This window comes from Melopsittacus undulatus, chromosome 1 (assembly GCF_012275295.1).
Source record: "Melopsittacus undulatus isolate bMelUnd1 chromosome 1, bMelUnd1.mat.Z, whole genome shotgun sequence".
NCBI lineage: Eukaryota > Metazoa > Chordata > Aves > Psittaciformes > Psittaculidae > Melopsittacus > Melopsittacus undulatus.
Window position 1 is genome coordinate 118,687,331 of NC_047527.1, and position 13,601 is coordinate 118,700,931.

General features: G+C 38.9%; 1 protein-coding gene across 1 annotated transcript in view; it reads left to right on the top strand.

The window, feature by feature from the left end:
• Positions 1-13,601, top strand: part of CUBN (cubilin) — a 143,557-nt gene that overhangs the window by 69,718 nt on the left and 60,238 nt on the right. The window contains exons 30-33 of the mRNA XM_005152954.2: positions 2,156-2,330; positions 3,964-4,145; positions 9,600-9,756; positions 11,475-11,591. Coding sequence (XP_005153011.2) covers positions 2,156-2,330; positions 3,964-4,145; positions 9,600-9,756; positions 11,475-11,591 — 631 coding nt within the window. The remainder of the gene's footprint in view (positions 1-2,155; positions 2,331-3,963; positions 4,146-9,599; positions 9,757-11,474; positions 11,592-13,601) is intronic.

A 13,601-nucleotide genomic window follows, 5' to 3' on the forward strand; every position in this document is an offset into this window, starting at 1 on the left:
TCTCATGCTGTGGCTCTGAGTCAGGGAGTATACCACAAACACATTTTAGAATCCACATTTTGAACAGACTTCTGACAAATGCAGCTGTCACTGAGCCCCACAAGCAGTCAAGCAGTAAGATTTTTCTGAAGGCACTGAGCTTGCAGCAGACAAACATGCTTCTTCCCCAGACTGTGACTGCTTCATTACAGACTCTAAATCTGAGCTGTGACTTCACCTGTACTGACTTCTCTTGAATGCCCTGAGATGATAAGTTAGATGCAGGAACCATTATCCATTCAAGTCATGCAGCCTCCCTACAGAACATAAAAAAAAAAGTGCTGTCTCAGTCAAAATAAAAATCTTTAATCTATTAAGCCTGTGTAATCAGCCACTAAAGCAGAACACAGTCTTCTGAGCATCTAACACACTGTGACATTCATAAAAGTTTAATTCCTCCTTCTTTCTTCTGGGGATGCAAGCTTCAGCTTCTGAGGTCTCACATTACTCTGGAGTCACTGAGTAGTTTTCCTAGTTAAAGAAAAATTCTTTCCATTATACCTCTAATGGCAGAGCAGTGTCAGGCACCATGAGCAGTTAAGTGAGCGTACAATCAATTAAGTTACGTAGCAATGCACTACACGTAGCTCTGGAGGTGGTGGGACTAACTCAGCTATTTGTAAGACTTGCACAGATATTTAGCTTGGACAGAACCCAAACTTCTTCCGAGGTTAAAAAGTATCCGTCGGGGCTTATTAAAATATTGAGTTTCCCCTCATCTAGAAGTGGTCAGAGGCAAAAGGGCTATATAGGAGGCTGGTTGTTATAGTACTGTCATTTTCTGAGGGAGATTAATGGATTGTTGGTTTTGACCTTTTTGATGTTTAGCAGACTAATAAGACATTGGAGAAGGCTCTAGATGCTACTAGTGGGAAAACCCTGATGGGATTTCTTGCCTTATCTTCCTATTCCCTGCTTTTGTTGTTAGAACTTGCCACTCTCTAGTTTAGCTTTAGGATATATACATAACATATGCTGATAAAATGAGAATCTATCACTAGCTCAGTTGGTGAAAGACAATAGCACACTCTTCATTCAGTGTATCTCTTTCATTGTTTTCCCATTTGAGGTTACTGTCAAGCTGACTTTTGCAGCTGCTGTCCTACTGGGGACATACCAATGGAAGGCAGGAGACTCTTAATATTGTGTTGCATTTTGTTAGCATGCAAGAAGCAAAAAAAATTCATCCACTGAAGGCAATAGGCACCAAAATCACTGGATTTGAAAACTGCACTGAGCAGGTGTGTTTTCTTCAGCTTTGAGAAGGAAGATTAAGGAAGATGAGACAGTCCCACGAGTTATAAATGGGTTTAAACTAAAATCCCACATCCTGTGTGGGAAACAAGAAACAGGATTAACTAGGCTTTAGCACTGCCACCTAATTGACTTCAATTGGTTTAAAAATGCATTATAAAGAACACCATATTGCTGGTGATGTTTGAGAGAGTGGTGGTTTTCTAGTTTATAACTGCCTGAGGCACAGTCTTCTGAGTAGGAAATAATTAGTCTTAAAAGTCTTCTCTGGCAAATGTGTATGATATATATCCTTGTTTCCAAAGAGTATTAGCAGAATTAGCCACAAAAAAAATTATTTACTTCACCAAAATCCCATAGTTCAGATGTTGATTCTGCCATTGAAGTCAATAAAATTGCAATGTTTTTTGTTTATCTGAAAAAGTGATAAAATCTAGCCTCAGTTTAAAAATCAGTCTTAGCTGTGCCTTTAAATGTAAAGGGTGCAAAATATCAGCACACGCTGATACAGTTTGTTTGCAGAAACACTCAAAAAGTCTGGTTTTATATCCCCACAGAAACAAGGTGCCAGCCCTGCAAGGATGAAGCAAAAAGAATGTGACAAAGTCCCCATAGCAGAAAATTCTTATTTAATGCATGGCTGTTTTGAAATCATCTAGAATGTCATACTTGTGCAAGGTGGTTCAGGTACCAAGTAAACCTGCAGAGAAAATAACTTTATCGGCTACTTTACATTTCGAAATGTGGAATCACTTTCAATACTTAGATTTTTTTTTTTCTCCCATCTAAACAGTTCTCATGTATCCTGAGTGGCAGATGGTCTCTGACAAACTTTGACAGTGTTTCTTTCATTCATTTATAGGTTTATGGTGGCCCTGATTTCCTCTCTCCTAGACTGGCCCAGCTGTGTGTTCCAAGATCACCACAGAACCCATTGCGAGTCTCTACTACTGGCAATTCAGCCACTGTCCGTTTCAAGACAGATGCAGCACTGACAGAGAAAGGTTTTAATGCTTCCTGGCAAGAAAATCCCGGGGGTGAGTATGCTGATTAATACGATGAGAAATTCAAGAAGTCTGAGAACCAAAGATCTGCCATGCTAACATTTAAAGTAGGCAAACAGCATAGGACTGAAAGCTAAAGGAGAATTTGGGTTTTACTGGATTCAGTAACACTAAGAGATGCTGAAAAACGCACAGAGGAGAAAATTGTCTGACTATCTCAGATCTAGGCCTGTTTATGTATTTTGTAACAGTCTACCTTCTTGGTGTTTCTTCTTTACATAATTAATCAAGACATTCCTGTAATCAGAAAAGAACTTCTTCATGCCAGCAGTTCTTCCCACCCACTCACCCACACAGATTCCCTTATTAGCTGAATGCTTTTGGTTTTAAACTGTGAAATGAAAAATATCTGGGAGTGTGGCTTAACTGGAAGAACTCGGCAGACTCCAAAAATATTTGGAGTGATTAATAAATACCTGAACTCTATAATGTCCATCCCACATGTGATTATTTGTTCAAAGCCTTACTGGTAATCAGTAAAAGAAGAGACAGGTTTTAAAGACCTGACCACATGTCTCTCTACATGGAAGTTCTTATGAAAAGGCCAATTATCAGAAAATAATTGCAATGAAAAGTAAGGAGAGGCAGATTTTAATTCTTGCAGTTTTGCTTGATTAAGCACACTGATTCATTAGTTTGTCAAGGTTTATACGTCTCCTTTCTCACAAGTTTCATGAGAAAGGAGCAAGATTTTGTTTTGAATAAAAGAAGTTTACAATGGTCCTTTGAATTAATCCCCTTCTGGCTTACATTTTCTACTTAGGCTCCCTGAAGTTTTTGCATCCCTTCATGGCACCTTGCCTGTTGTACTCCAACCCCTCTCTAGCCTCTAAAATACTCACTGACCAGAATGAAATAACAGTATAGGATTTATCCTTCAAGCAGGCTGCTTCCATCTACAACAGTCCCAATGTCTTTCCCTCACCCTCCTCCATCCCTTTCCAACATACAAAAGTCCATTTGTTTGTTTTAGTCCTATTGAAAGCTCTGGCACTTCCCACACAGGATCTATCTTTCCAGGCTGTTTAGATATTCATGAGCACTGGAGCTATTCTGGTCAGAAACACCTGAGGGTGGAGTCCTCGGGAAGCCCTCATCTGTGTGGATAGAGAAGTGGAAATTCAAGGCTTACAATTATTTTTTGCACATGCAGAGAGTGGAGCTCCTGTCTGCCTTGGTATTTTCAGAAATGGTTTTCTCAGCCCTATGCTCAGCTAGGCATAGTCATCGCTTTCTCAGTATGGTAGGTCTGTGACATTCATATGGATGGTATTTTTGATTACTTTTACAATATCTAGGATAGAGGAATACCAGCACAAATGCTTCAGCCTTTACAACATCTACTACTGGACTGAGGTTAGAAAGGAATGTTATTCACAAGGATTGTTATTGTATATTCACAAATAATGATAATGTTATACTTTTCTGATAGTCATTTCCATTAAATTTTGTTGTGGACAGGACACTTGAACAGTTGGACCACTCATCTTGCAAAAGTTTAATGTAAAAAATATAAAGATAGAAGTGTTTGTAGCTTAAAAACAGATGTGGAATCTCACAAACAGCAGAAGTGTTTGTGGTTAAAATTGATTATGTTTCTTTTCAGGTTGTGGTGGTATTTTCCAGGCTACGAGTGGGGAAATCCATTCTCCAAACTATCCTCAACATTATAATAACAACACAGACTGTTCTTGGCTCATCCAAGTTGACTCCAGCCACCGAGTCCTACTGAATTTCACGGACTTTGACATCGAAGATCACGATTCCTGTTACTATGACAGTGTCGCAGTAAGTAACAATAAAAATTTCAGAAGTTTCCTTAATGAGTCTGGTGAAATGCTCGCAAAAGAGGAAGCTTACTGTGCAGCCTAGGCTGCAGATAGTTCCAGACTGCTAGTTGCATGGTCATACTTATTCACTGATGATCTAAGGCTTAAATTTACAGCTAAATAGTTATTATCTAGTTCCCTTTGCTTTACCATTGAAACAAGCTTCACAAATGTATTTCTATGTTCTTTCAAGTTCCCACTTATATGTGGAAGGATCCTTTCTTGAAAGCAGTGCATGTTGTATCCTGGCACGTTTTTCCTGTCGGTGGTATGAGTTGTATTTAGTACTGCAGGAATAACCTCATACATAGATGGCTGCGTTTATTACCTCCTTTCCCATTTTAGTGCAGCTTACCACTGCTTGCTCCAAGCCATAGCCTGGACTGCCCACATATATAATAGATTGCACAGTCTTACAAACTCAGGACAGAGGGAGATCTGCATCCGGAGGAAATTGTGGCTGGCTGGTTTTCTTTATGTTTGCACTGTGCATTCAGGTGCTCCTCAACTGTCTGTTTAATTGCTTCATTAGAGCCACTGCTCTGTTAAAAGCTTCACATTGCTGTTGTTTTGTGAGCTTTTGTTGATGTCACAGAAATTCAAGTTGCTGCTCAATCAGTGCACGACAATGAAGAACTCCCCACAGTTCCACTTGGCCTTTTGGGAGCAGGGACATGAAATCCTGACCTTTGATGTCAGATTGCACTTCACTCAGGACAAAGGCATGTGTGATCAGCCCCAGTCGGATAAAGCACAGTGTCTGTAGCCCCAAATCCAGCTTTCCTCTCCTTGATAAACTGTCATTCACAGAGAACTCAATTTGGCAGGAACTGAAACTCTTTTGAAAACAACATCAGTTTTAACAGTATTGCTTCCTAAAGCTTTTATGTACCAAACCAGAAAAAAGAAAATGTGTCCCTGTTTTGCTGAGCAGAACTGAAGATTTCATTTGGCCACAAAGCATCTTTATACAATAACTGTTCATTATTTTTCTGATTCTGAAGCATAGGGAAATAGGGGTCTGTCTTTTTATTTTTTTTTTAATTGTTTAACTACAGCAGAGAGGGTCATTGAAAGTGAAAATCTATTGGAAAAGCTTCCAAGGCTTCTATGATAGAACGCAGGAGTAGAAAATCAAATTGCCTGACAGAAACACAGGCCATCTGAAATACCAGCACTGGTATAAATACCAAAAAGAATTCAGAAATTAAGGGCTAAATTCTGATAAGACCTAATATACAAGGTCCTCTTTTAAACTTGATGCCAATGGATGTATAAATCTCTCCAAAAACTTTGCACACCATTCAACTCCATAAGCTGCATGCAGTTACAGGCGTAACTCCCATTGCCTTTATGCACCAGATACAGGCACTCAGATTTTAACCACTGAAAGGCATCAGCCCTCAGCTGTCTGAGGAGATGGCTGTGGCAGAGCTCTTTGCATAAGTGGAGTTTACAGACCATTGCAGTGCAGTTACACCCCTTGTCCTCTATTGCCAAATGAATATGTGTTGTTTGCTTCTGCTTTTTGATTTCTTGGGGGTGGTAGAGGAAGAAGTTGCCCATCAGCTCCAGCTGTGCAAACACAACTGAAGAGCAATGTGTGCAGGGACAGAGATTAAAATTTAACGCAGACATCAATCACTGACCCTCAAGTGGAAGATGATTTGAAAACTGGTAACAGGGAATTCTGATTTGAAGCCAAGAGATAGCAAAGAGCTCTGAGACTCTGAGATAGAGAAGAGCTTTTCAATGCCAATAGAGAGGAATCAGGAGGGCAAGAAAGGAGTGGATGGGGTTTCTTTCTGTACCTGGTATGCCAGTAAGGAGAAAACCACTTGTTACCAACACCTGGAAGTGATTTGTGTTCATCTTATTCCAAGGTGTCCTATATGCCTCACTCATAGGAGAACAGAGTGAGAGATACAGAGTGCCTGGAAATACATAAGTAGAGGTGTGTTTAGTGAATAGTTTAGGAATTGTGTTACAAAAGATGTGTGAATGGAAAAAATGGGCTAAGGAAGCAGGTGGGAGTAACACAGTGATTCCATCCTTTTCTGTTTCTCAAATTTTTACAGAGTTTGTTTGCTCTGTGAGTTCTCTTGGGGCTTCCCTCCACCCTTGAGCGTACCAGTGACCTTTTCCTTCATAGCCTTTGCTTTTTCTGATCTCAAATACAACTTTGTTATTCTGTAGAACGCATAAGGTCTTTGAGAAGACTTTTTGTTGTCACTGTCACCATACAGAAGGAATAAAGTTTTAATCTCTCCTCCTGTACTAGCCCATTTCTACCTGGAGAGTGTGTCTTACAACAAACAAATCTGCTTCTTTGAAGGAAAATAGAGGGAAAGAACTAGTGAATAAACTAATTCCTGCATTTTTTCCCCCATGTGTTTAACCAGTATAGCATCAGACTCTACACCAGGAGTATTGGTCAGCAAGAGTTTGAAGTATTTAAGGACTCAAGATTTGAGCGTGTGGTTCAGAAGGCAGTGCTTGTAGCACAAGGCACTGAAAAAGGGAGGGAGAAATAGTTTGTTCCTTTCAGTGGCTTTGATTAAGTAAATGTTATTTTTCTTTCCTGTTGCAGTGTAACAAGTAGCGCGCAGGCATATAGAAATGTAAGCCTCTGGGAGCTAGAGAGAAGGTATGACTTCATTTATTCCAGGTGCTGGCAGAAAGGATCTTCCAAGAGAGGACAGCTAGAAAAACGAGGAGTTTTTATAGCTCAGAAGACAAAAATTATCTTCTTTTTGTCATGTGCTTTTGCCAAATGGAGGACACATTTGAACAAGAAGGCAATGAGTCACTCAGTTATGCTTGTTGTGGAAAATGAAGAGCAAACTGCCGCTCTGCACAGTGCAAATGAAAACCTGTATTTTAAGTAAGCAAATGCATCATTTTCCTTTACTCATCCAGCCACAGAAACACAGCTCTCAGATATTTCCAAAATAACTCTAAGAAACTGCAGGGAGACACAACTCTTTCCTGAGCTAGTGTGTGAATATTGTGGTTTCTAATCTAGATTCAAGACTGAAATCCTCCCTATGAAATAATTTAAGCTAATAAATAGCAGGTGAGCAAAAATGATGCAGCCATAAAATATCCATGTGTTACTGTTTCTGCTTAACTTTGTAGCTGACATAACTCCTAAGAGTTGCTGTTGTATCTTGCTAATGCTTATGCTGAACCGTTTTTGGAATCAGATTTTTTAGCAAGTGGAATCTTTTCCAGGTTTCTGAAAGAGGAAACAGTACTATCTTCAGGCAAGCTGGGCAGAAACAGCAAATACGTTTGATTTAGAAAATGTTTCTCTGACTTTATGCTCATCTCCAAGTATTACCACAGAAAGACTTCATTATTCCAAAGAGCTCTTGGAATAAAACATCTGCTTAGTCTCCTGTGTTACTCATCCTAACTGCCTGAGAAAGCTCAACTACTAGAATCTCAGCACAGTCCACGTGTCAACGGTCATATCCTCAGCTGTGCAGAGTGGCACAGATCCAACAAAACATAAACAATGAGTTTATGTGTAGCCAGGCACTCTCTCTACACTCTGTCAATGCAATACTTAGTTCAAGCATTCAGGTAAAATCCTCTCACTACTGCCTAGGGAAAGATAGTACCTTAAATCCTAAGGGTTATTTTCTTAGTCATTACTTCTTTTCACATTCCATAGTTTGTGGTTTTTAACTCCAGTCTGTTGTATACACAGTGTTGTATATACAGAATATATGTGCAGAGGAAGAATAAACACTGCACACTATTACAGGGCTGATAGTGGCAGGATGCCAAGAGAAGAAGGTTGAATGGATGGATATTTTGGGTCTCTTTACCAGGTACTAATTTTTGCAGACATTGCAGTACACTTAATACTCCATCACAAGGTCCCACACAGCTAGCTAATGTTATAGGCCCAAGGGCAAATGCTTAATTTATGAATGCAGCATTGGTTATACAGAGGATGTCAGTAGATTAAACAGGGGTTTGTCCTTTGTTTCTCAGCTTTGAGGTTTATTTGAGACTGGTCACCTTTCTCTCAGCTACTGTTTTTTATACATTTATATATAATATATATATAAATATATATAGTAACACTGTGCTGCATTATACAGTTTTAATTAGAAATCTTTAATTCATTGGTACTGCATTGCTGGAATTAGAGGCATTTTGAAGTAAAACAAGACAATCTCAATAAGAATACATTTCTTCTAAACCAATGACATTATTTTGCTCAAAGCAGGTTTTTAGATACCTTTTAATATCCTAGCACCTGAATATCTTCCAGTCCTCCTACCCATATTTTTATCCATATTTTCATCCATATTCTCCTCCAACTTGTTATAGGTAGCTGAGTCACAGACTATATTAAATTACATGCCTATGGTAATGTAGGGCATTAATGCTGCAACAGGAACTTAATTCAACTGTTGTACCTGCCCAGTAGCCCAAAGGCTCTTCCTCTATGTCTCATGCAATTGTGCTGATGTGCTCATCACTTCTGCAACCAGGCACAAGGGCTTTTAGACTGGCCCATGGCTCCAAACCCAGGAGCAACAAATCATGTCTGCTGGAGTGCTAGAAAAGTTTGGTGGGAGACTCTGAGATGTTCTGGTTTTCCCTCTCTGTGGTTTCTGTTATTATAATTTTGATGTGGGTTAAGCTAGACACTCACTGGTTTTAACTTCACTTTCCTTCCTTTCTTGATTGTGAAACAGAGGAAGGAAACCAAATTATCAGCTGTAGGGCGTGGGGGGAAAGCGAAGGAAGGCATTTGTGGTAAAATTAAAAGTGAAGTTTTGCAAACACCTCTACTTTCATTCTCACTTCTTTTTTTAACTTTACCCTCTGCTTAAATAACACTTAATGTGTATGTGTGTAATTCAGCACCCTAAAGCTATTGTAAAGCATAGATACATGAACTCTAATCCTGGATGCTGAGTGTGTGTATCTTTAAACCATAGTCCTGGTGTCTTCTTTTCATGGTTTCCACAAGTGTACTATTTGCATGTTAGGAGAAATTTAGTGGTCTTTACTGAGGCAAGGTGCAGGGTTTAACTGAATAAAAGCTACATGTGAACTCAGGTTAGCCATTGACAGAAAACAATAAATGTATGAGGATATCTGGATTGTTAAAGGAGATACACACGGGAAGATGGTTACCTGGTGCATTTTTGTTACAAAGGCTACAGTAGCTTCAGCCTGCAATACGTGCATTTTTTTGAAATGGCCACAGACTTAAGATAGGCAATGTACAGTCTATTTGCACTGCCCATGCCAGAGCTGTATTGGGATCAAAATGTAAAAACAAAAGAGAGGGGAAGAAAGTCTTCCCAATACTCCTGTTGAAGCCAAATAAATAAATAAATAAAATAAAATAAAATAAATAAACCATTTGTTCTTTTCATAACAGGTATTTGATGGTCCCAGCAGTGAAGCACCACTTCTTAGAGAACTCTGTGGAACTCAGCTTCCCCCTCCTATCACATCCTCCAAGAACCTGATGTACATCCGAATGCACTCTGATGCAAGCATGCAGCACAGGGGCTTCAGTGCCCGCTTCACTGAAGGTAATTTTGTCATTTACATTAACACATATTTGTCTGCTCGCTAGTTTGTTTGTATTAGTCACAATCTTTTAACACAGCTGATAACATGAGGTGTTGTTTCTATGCATACTGCCTACCAGTGTGCATCTTAAACAGGACTGAATTTTTCCAAACTGCAGATTAAGGAATTTAAAATCCAAGGATCATTTTAGATTCTTTGGGGGGAAAATGTACTTCATGTAGCAGGGCATCTAGCACAGCTCAGCTGCCTCTTCCTAATACTCTCTAGAGGGTAAGCTACCCGTAACTGTCCTGAGACAAATGTGCAACTGGCAGTTTCCACAGACCTAGTGACAAAATAACATTTTATATGTCCATCCATGTGCATGAATCTGAAGAGCTATAAAGGAATTCTGTGTGGTGCTGTTGATGAAGTCCATGAATTCCAGCCAAGTATCAACTCAAAAATCTGTGCCAAGTATCAAATATCCAATTTGTGAAGGACTAATTAGTATTTTACATGGTTTCCTTTTTAATGAAGAATTGCACCAACTGGGCAGAATTTCTCATGAAATTATATATGATTTTATGGTTGGAGATTGTCCTTTTTTTTCCATAATAACTTTGGAAGCACTTTTCCCCTAAGATAAAGCCACTTAGATTTTGCAGAGACAATCTCTTTCTCTCATTTTCTTAGGATTCTTTTCACTATAAATTAGTACTTTTTCCCAGAAATGCTTTTTTCTTTGAAAAATTTGTGCAAAAATTAGAATAAAGAAATCAGAAATTTGCATCAGCGAAAACCTCAGGAACCACAGTTACTGAAGTATTAGTTAAGGTTTTTAACTGGGAATTTCCGACTAACAGCTAGGAGAGTTTAATTTCTTAAATGTTCTCAGAGCACATTTACTGGATTAGGCCCTGCACAAAACATGCCTCATGAGCAAGTTCTTGCTGGCTAGGATGTACGCAGCCCGGCTTTCCTCTTCCTGAGAAAACCCTGCAAGTCTTATCTCCTGCTGGATGTTTTAGGCAACACAGCAGGATAAATGAATCTCAGTCTTTTGTACATAACTCCTCTCCTTGCTGTTTAAAGCAGCTGTGTGTTAGACTCAGATGTAGGGGGGTTATGGTGAGTCAGTATGGTAAGAAATGAGGCATGGCAGCACTCAGCACTGCTAGCAAAAGTTCTGCAGTCAGCCAAACTCTTGTACATGTGTAACATTTCACACAATTGCAGTTTTGTTGAAGCAGCTTGCAAGAGGATCATGCCAGTGCAATGTGATGCCATCCTTGGGCACTGGAATGTTCTGGAGTTTGGAATGTTCCAAAGAGTTTCTTATGTTTTTTTTTCTTTTTACTTGCCTATGTTGGCAAATGATTGGAGAAATGTATGTGTGAGTGTATTACAGCCAAGTTATTATGGTCCCAAGATTGCTTTTCTGTGCTATAAAGAGCTAATAATGATGAGGTCTGTTCCCAGGTCACTCCAGCTATTCTCACATGGTCAGCCAGGTGTAACATGGCCTGTGGATCCAGGTCAAGAATGTACACGCAGTGCTGGCGAGTCATTGAGCTAGTCTTCAAGTTTCTTCTGATAAATTACTATCATGAATTTGATCCTCATTTCATATATATTTAGCATGTTACATTTTATGCATTCATCTTCATTACAGAATTTAAGATATGTCTGTATCATACATAAATATCTCTCTGTGTGTATGTGTTTTGTTCTAAAGCATGTGGAAGTTTCATAGAGTCTGATTCAGTTGGGGGAGCAATTTCCTCTCCTCTGTATCCTGTCAAATACCCAAAAAATCAGAACTGCAGCTGGATTATTCAGGCTCAGGAACCATGTAAGTAAAAACATCTTTTATAGTTAGCTGGGATGACTAACATCCTCACCATTTTTTTCTGTAATAACAATACAAAGTCCTCTTATTTCTCTAGGAAGTTCTGTATCCTGGTAGTTGTAGAGTGTGGCTCTAATCTGTCCTAAATCAGATTTTGCTGTAAAAGATTCAGTGCATAGTGAGGAAAACAGTTTACAACTCTGTCATTTTAGCTGATTTATTGTGACTTGAGTGTTGTAATTATAAATGAGGTGTTGAATACTATGTGAAGTTGGACTTGTCTGTGAGAAAATCTAAGCAAGAGATTTAATCTAATCATAGCACTCGTATTTAGCTGATCTTATTTTGATCTGGATTTCTCAAACTAGAGTTGTGTTAGATCAAATCTATGCTGTTGACATAACAACTACAAAAAAATCCCAACAACAAAAAAAAGAGAACAAGAAAAACCCCAAACCCAGTTAACTAATGAGAAAAGGTAGAGAGGAATTTCAGTTTCAAGTATAAATAAAAAATAAACAAACTGATCCTATCTGCACAGATATCCTCTCAGATGTTCCTGTCAATTTTTATACAGATTTATGATTGATCATAAAGCACCAGATATTTTCTGTCAGATACTGCTATTACCTTTAATACCCAGCATTACCTTAACTTTGTACAAGAGTCCTTAAAAATATTTATAGTTGGGTAATAATATCCTGGTAAAATTATTAAAAAACATCATTTATTTTAAATAGCAACTACTGAACTTCAGTTGTAGATCTGATATTTAGCCATTGTTGTTAAGAACATAGAATGTTCTAACCACATTTATAAGTTTATTTTGAGAAGTTATATAATGAAAATCAATTTGCCAAAGAAAACACCAACACAAAAATCAAGAGATAGACAATACTTTTTTCTTTTCTTTTTTAGCATGGTTTCTTATACAAATGCATGAAAAGGACATCAACAAAGCTCTTCCTCACCTACACAACTTTTATTTTTAAAGACAATCTTTTCCTGGGTTCAGGTAGAAAACTCATACATAACTGTTGTCTCCCGAATTAAATCAGTATGACCAGAAAAATGCTTTATAAGTAGCAGCCTGTGTATGTAATGGCTTCCTCCACTTACTGCCAGGGCCACTACATACCACATGCCAGTCACACAGCATTACATACATACATACATACAGTACATTACACAACCATATACAATAGATTTAGCCAATGACAAACTACCACAGAGTTCTGGCTCTGCTTTTACAGAGAAGGCCAGCAAGTCTCCTGCTCTTTGCCACCCACTGTGTTTATCCTTTTTAGCTTTGTATCCTGAGGACCTGCATTGATAGCTGGAATTGACTGACCAGACAGGACACAAAGGAGTGCCAAAAAGGCAGACTAGGCAGCTGAATGACAGTCAGTGGCACCCTGCTGAATGCAGCTCCTGGATCCATGTTTGTCGCTTCATTTTGTTCTAGCTAATTAATTGTAGTGCAGGAGAAGCAAAATATTTGTGTCAAATTCAGGCTTGGCCGATGTGGGAAAAAACTTGGTTATCTTCTAAACCATGAGATTTTCCGACCTCCTCAAACTGCATAAGAGCTCTATGGCCAGAGGTAACTACTGTCACAAACTGGTGTTGAGGACAGCCTCTCTTCTTCCAGCTGTGACTTCACCTTTGTTCGTATCAGACAAGCAAGAGGAACATGAGAGTCAAAATTACCCTGAGTCAGAAATCCTCTTTCAGGACGTAGACTGCTGTCCAAGGGTGTGGAAAATCCAATTCTGTACAAATATAGCTGAGGGTTGTTAATGATCCTTTAACCAGTCCAATTGATGCATTTGGAATGTTACAAAACGATGAAAGAACCAGCTCTTTCTAAGCCTGGAGCAGGGCAGTGTCAATTCACATTTTGTCTGGATCTATGGTATAGATTGCAAAGGGACAGAAGGTCACGGATATGTAGAAAGTTTTGTTTCTGAATGTGTGTAGACTTTTCCATACTGTATTTGCTGACATTTTCAG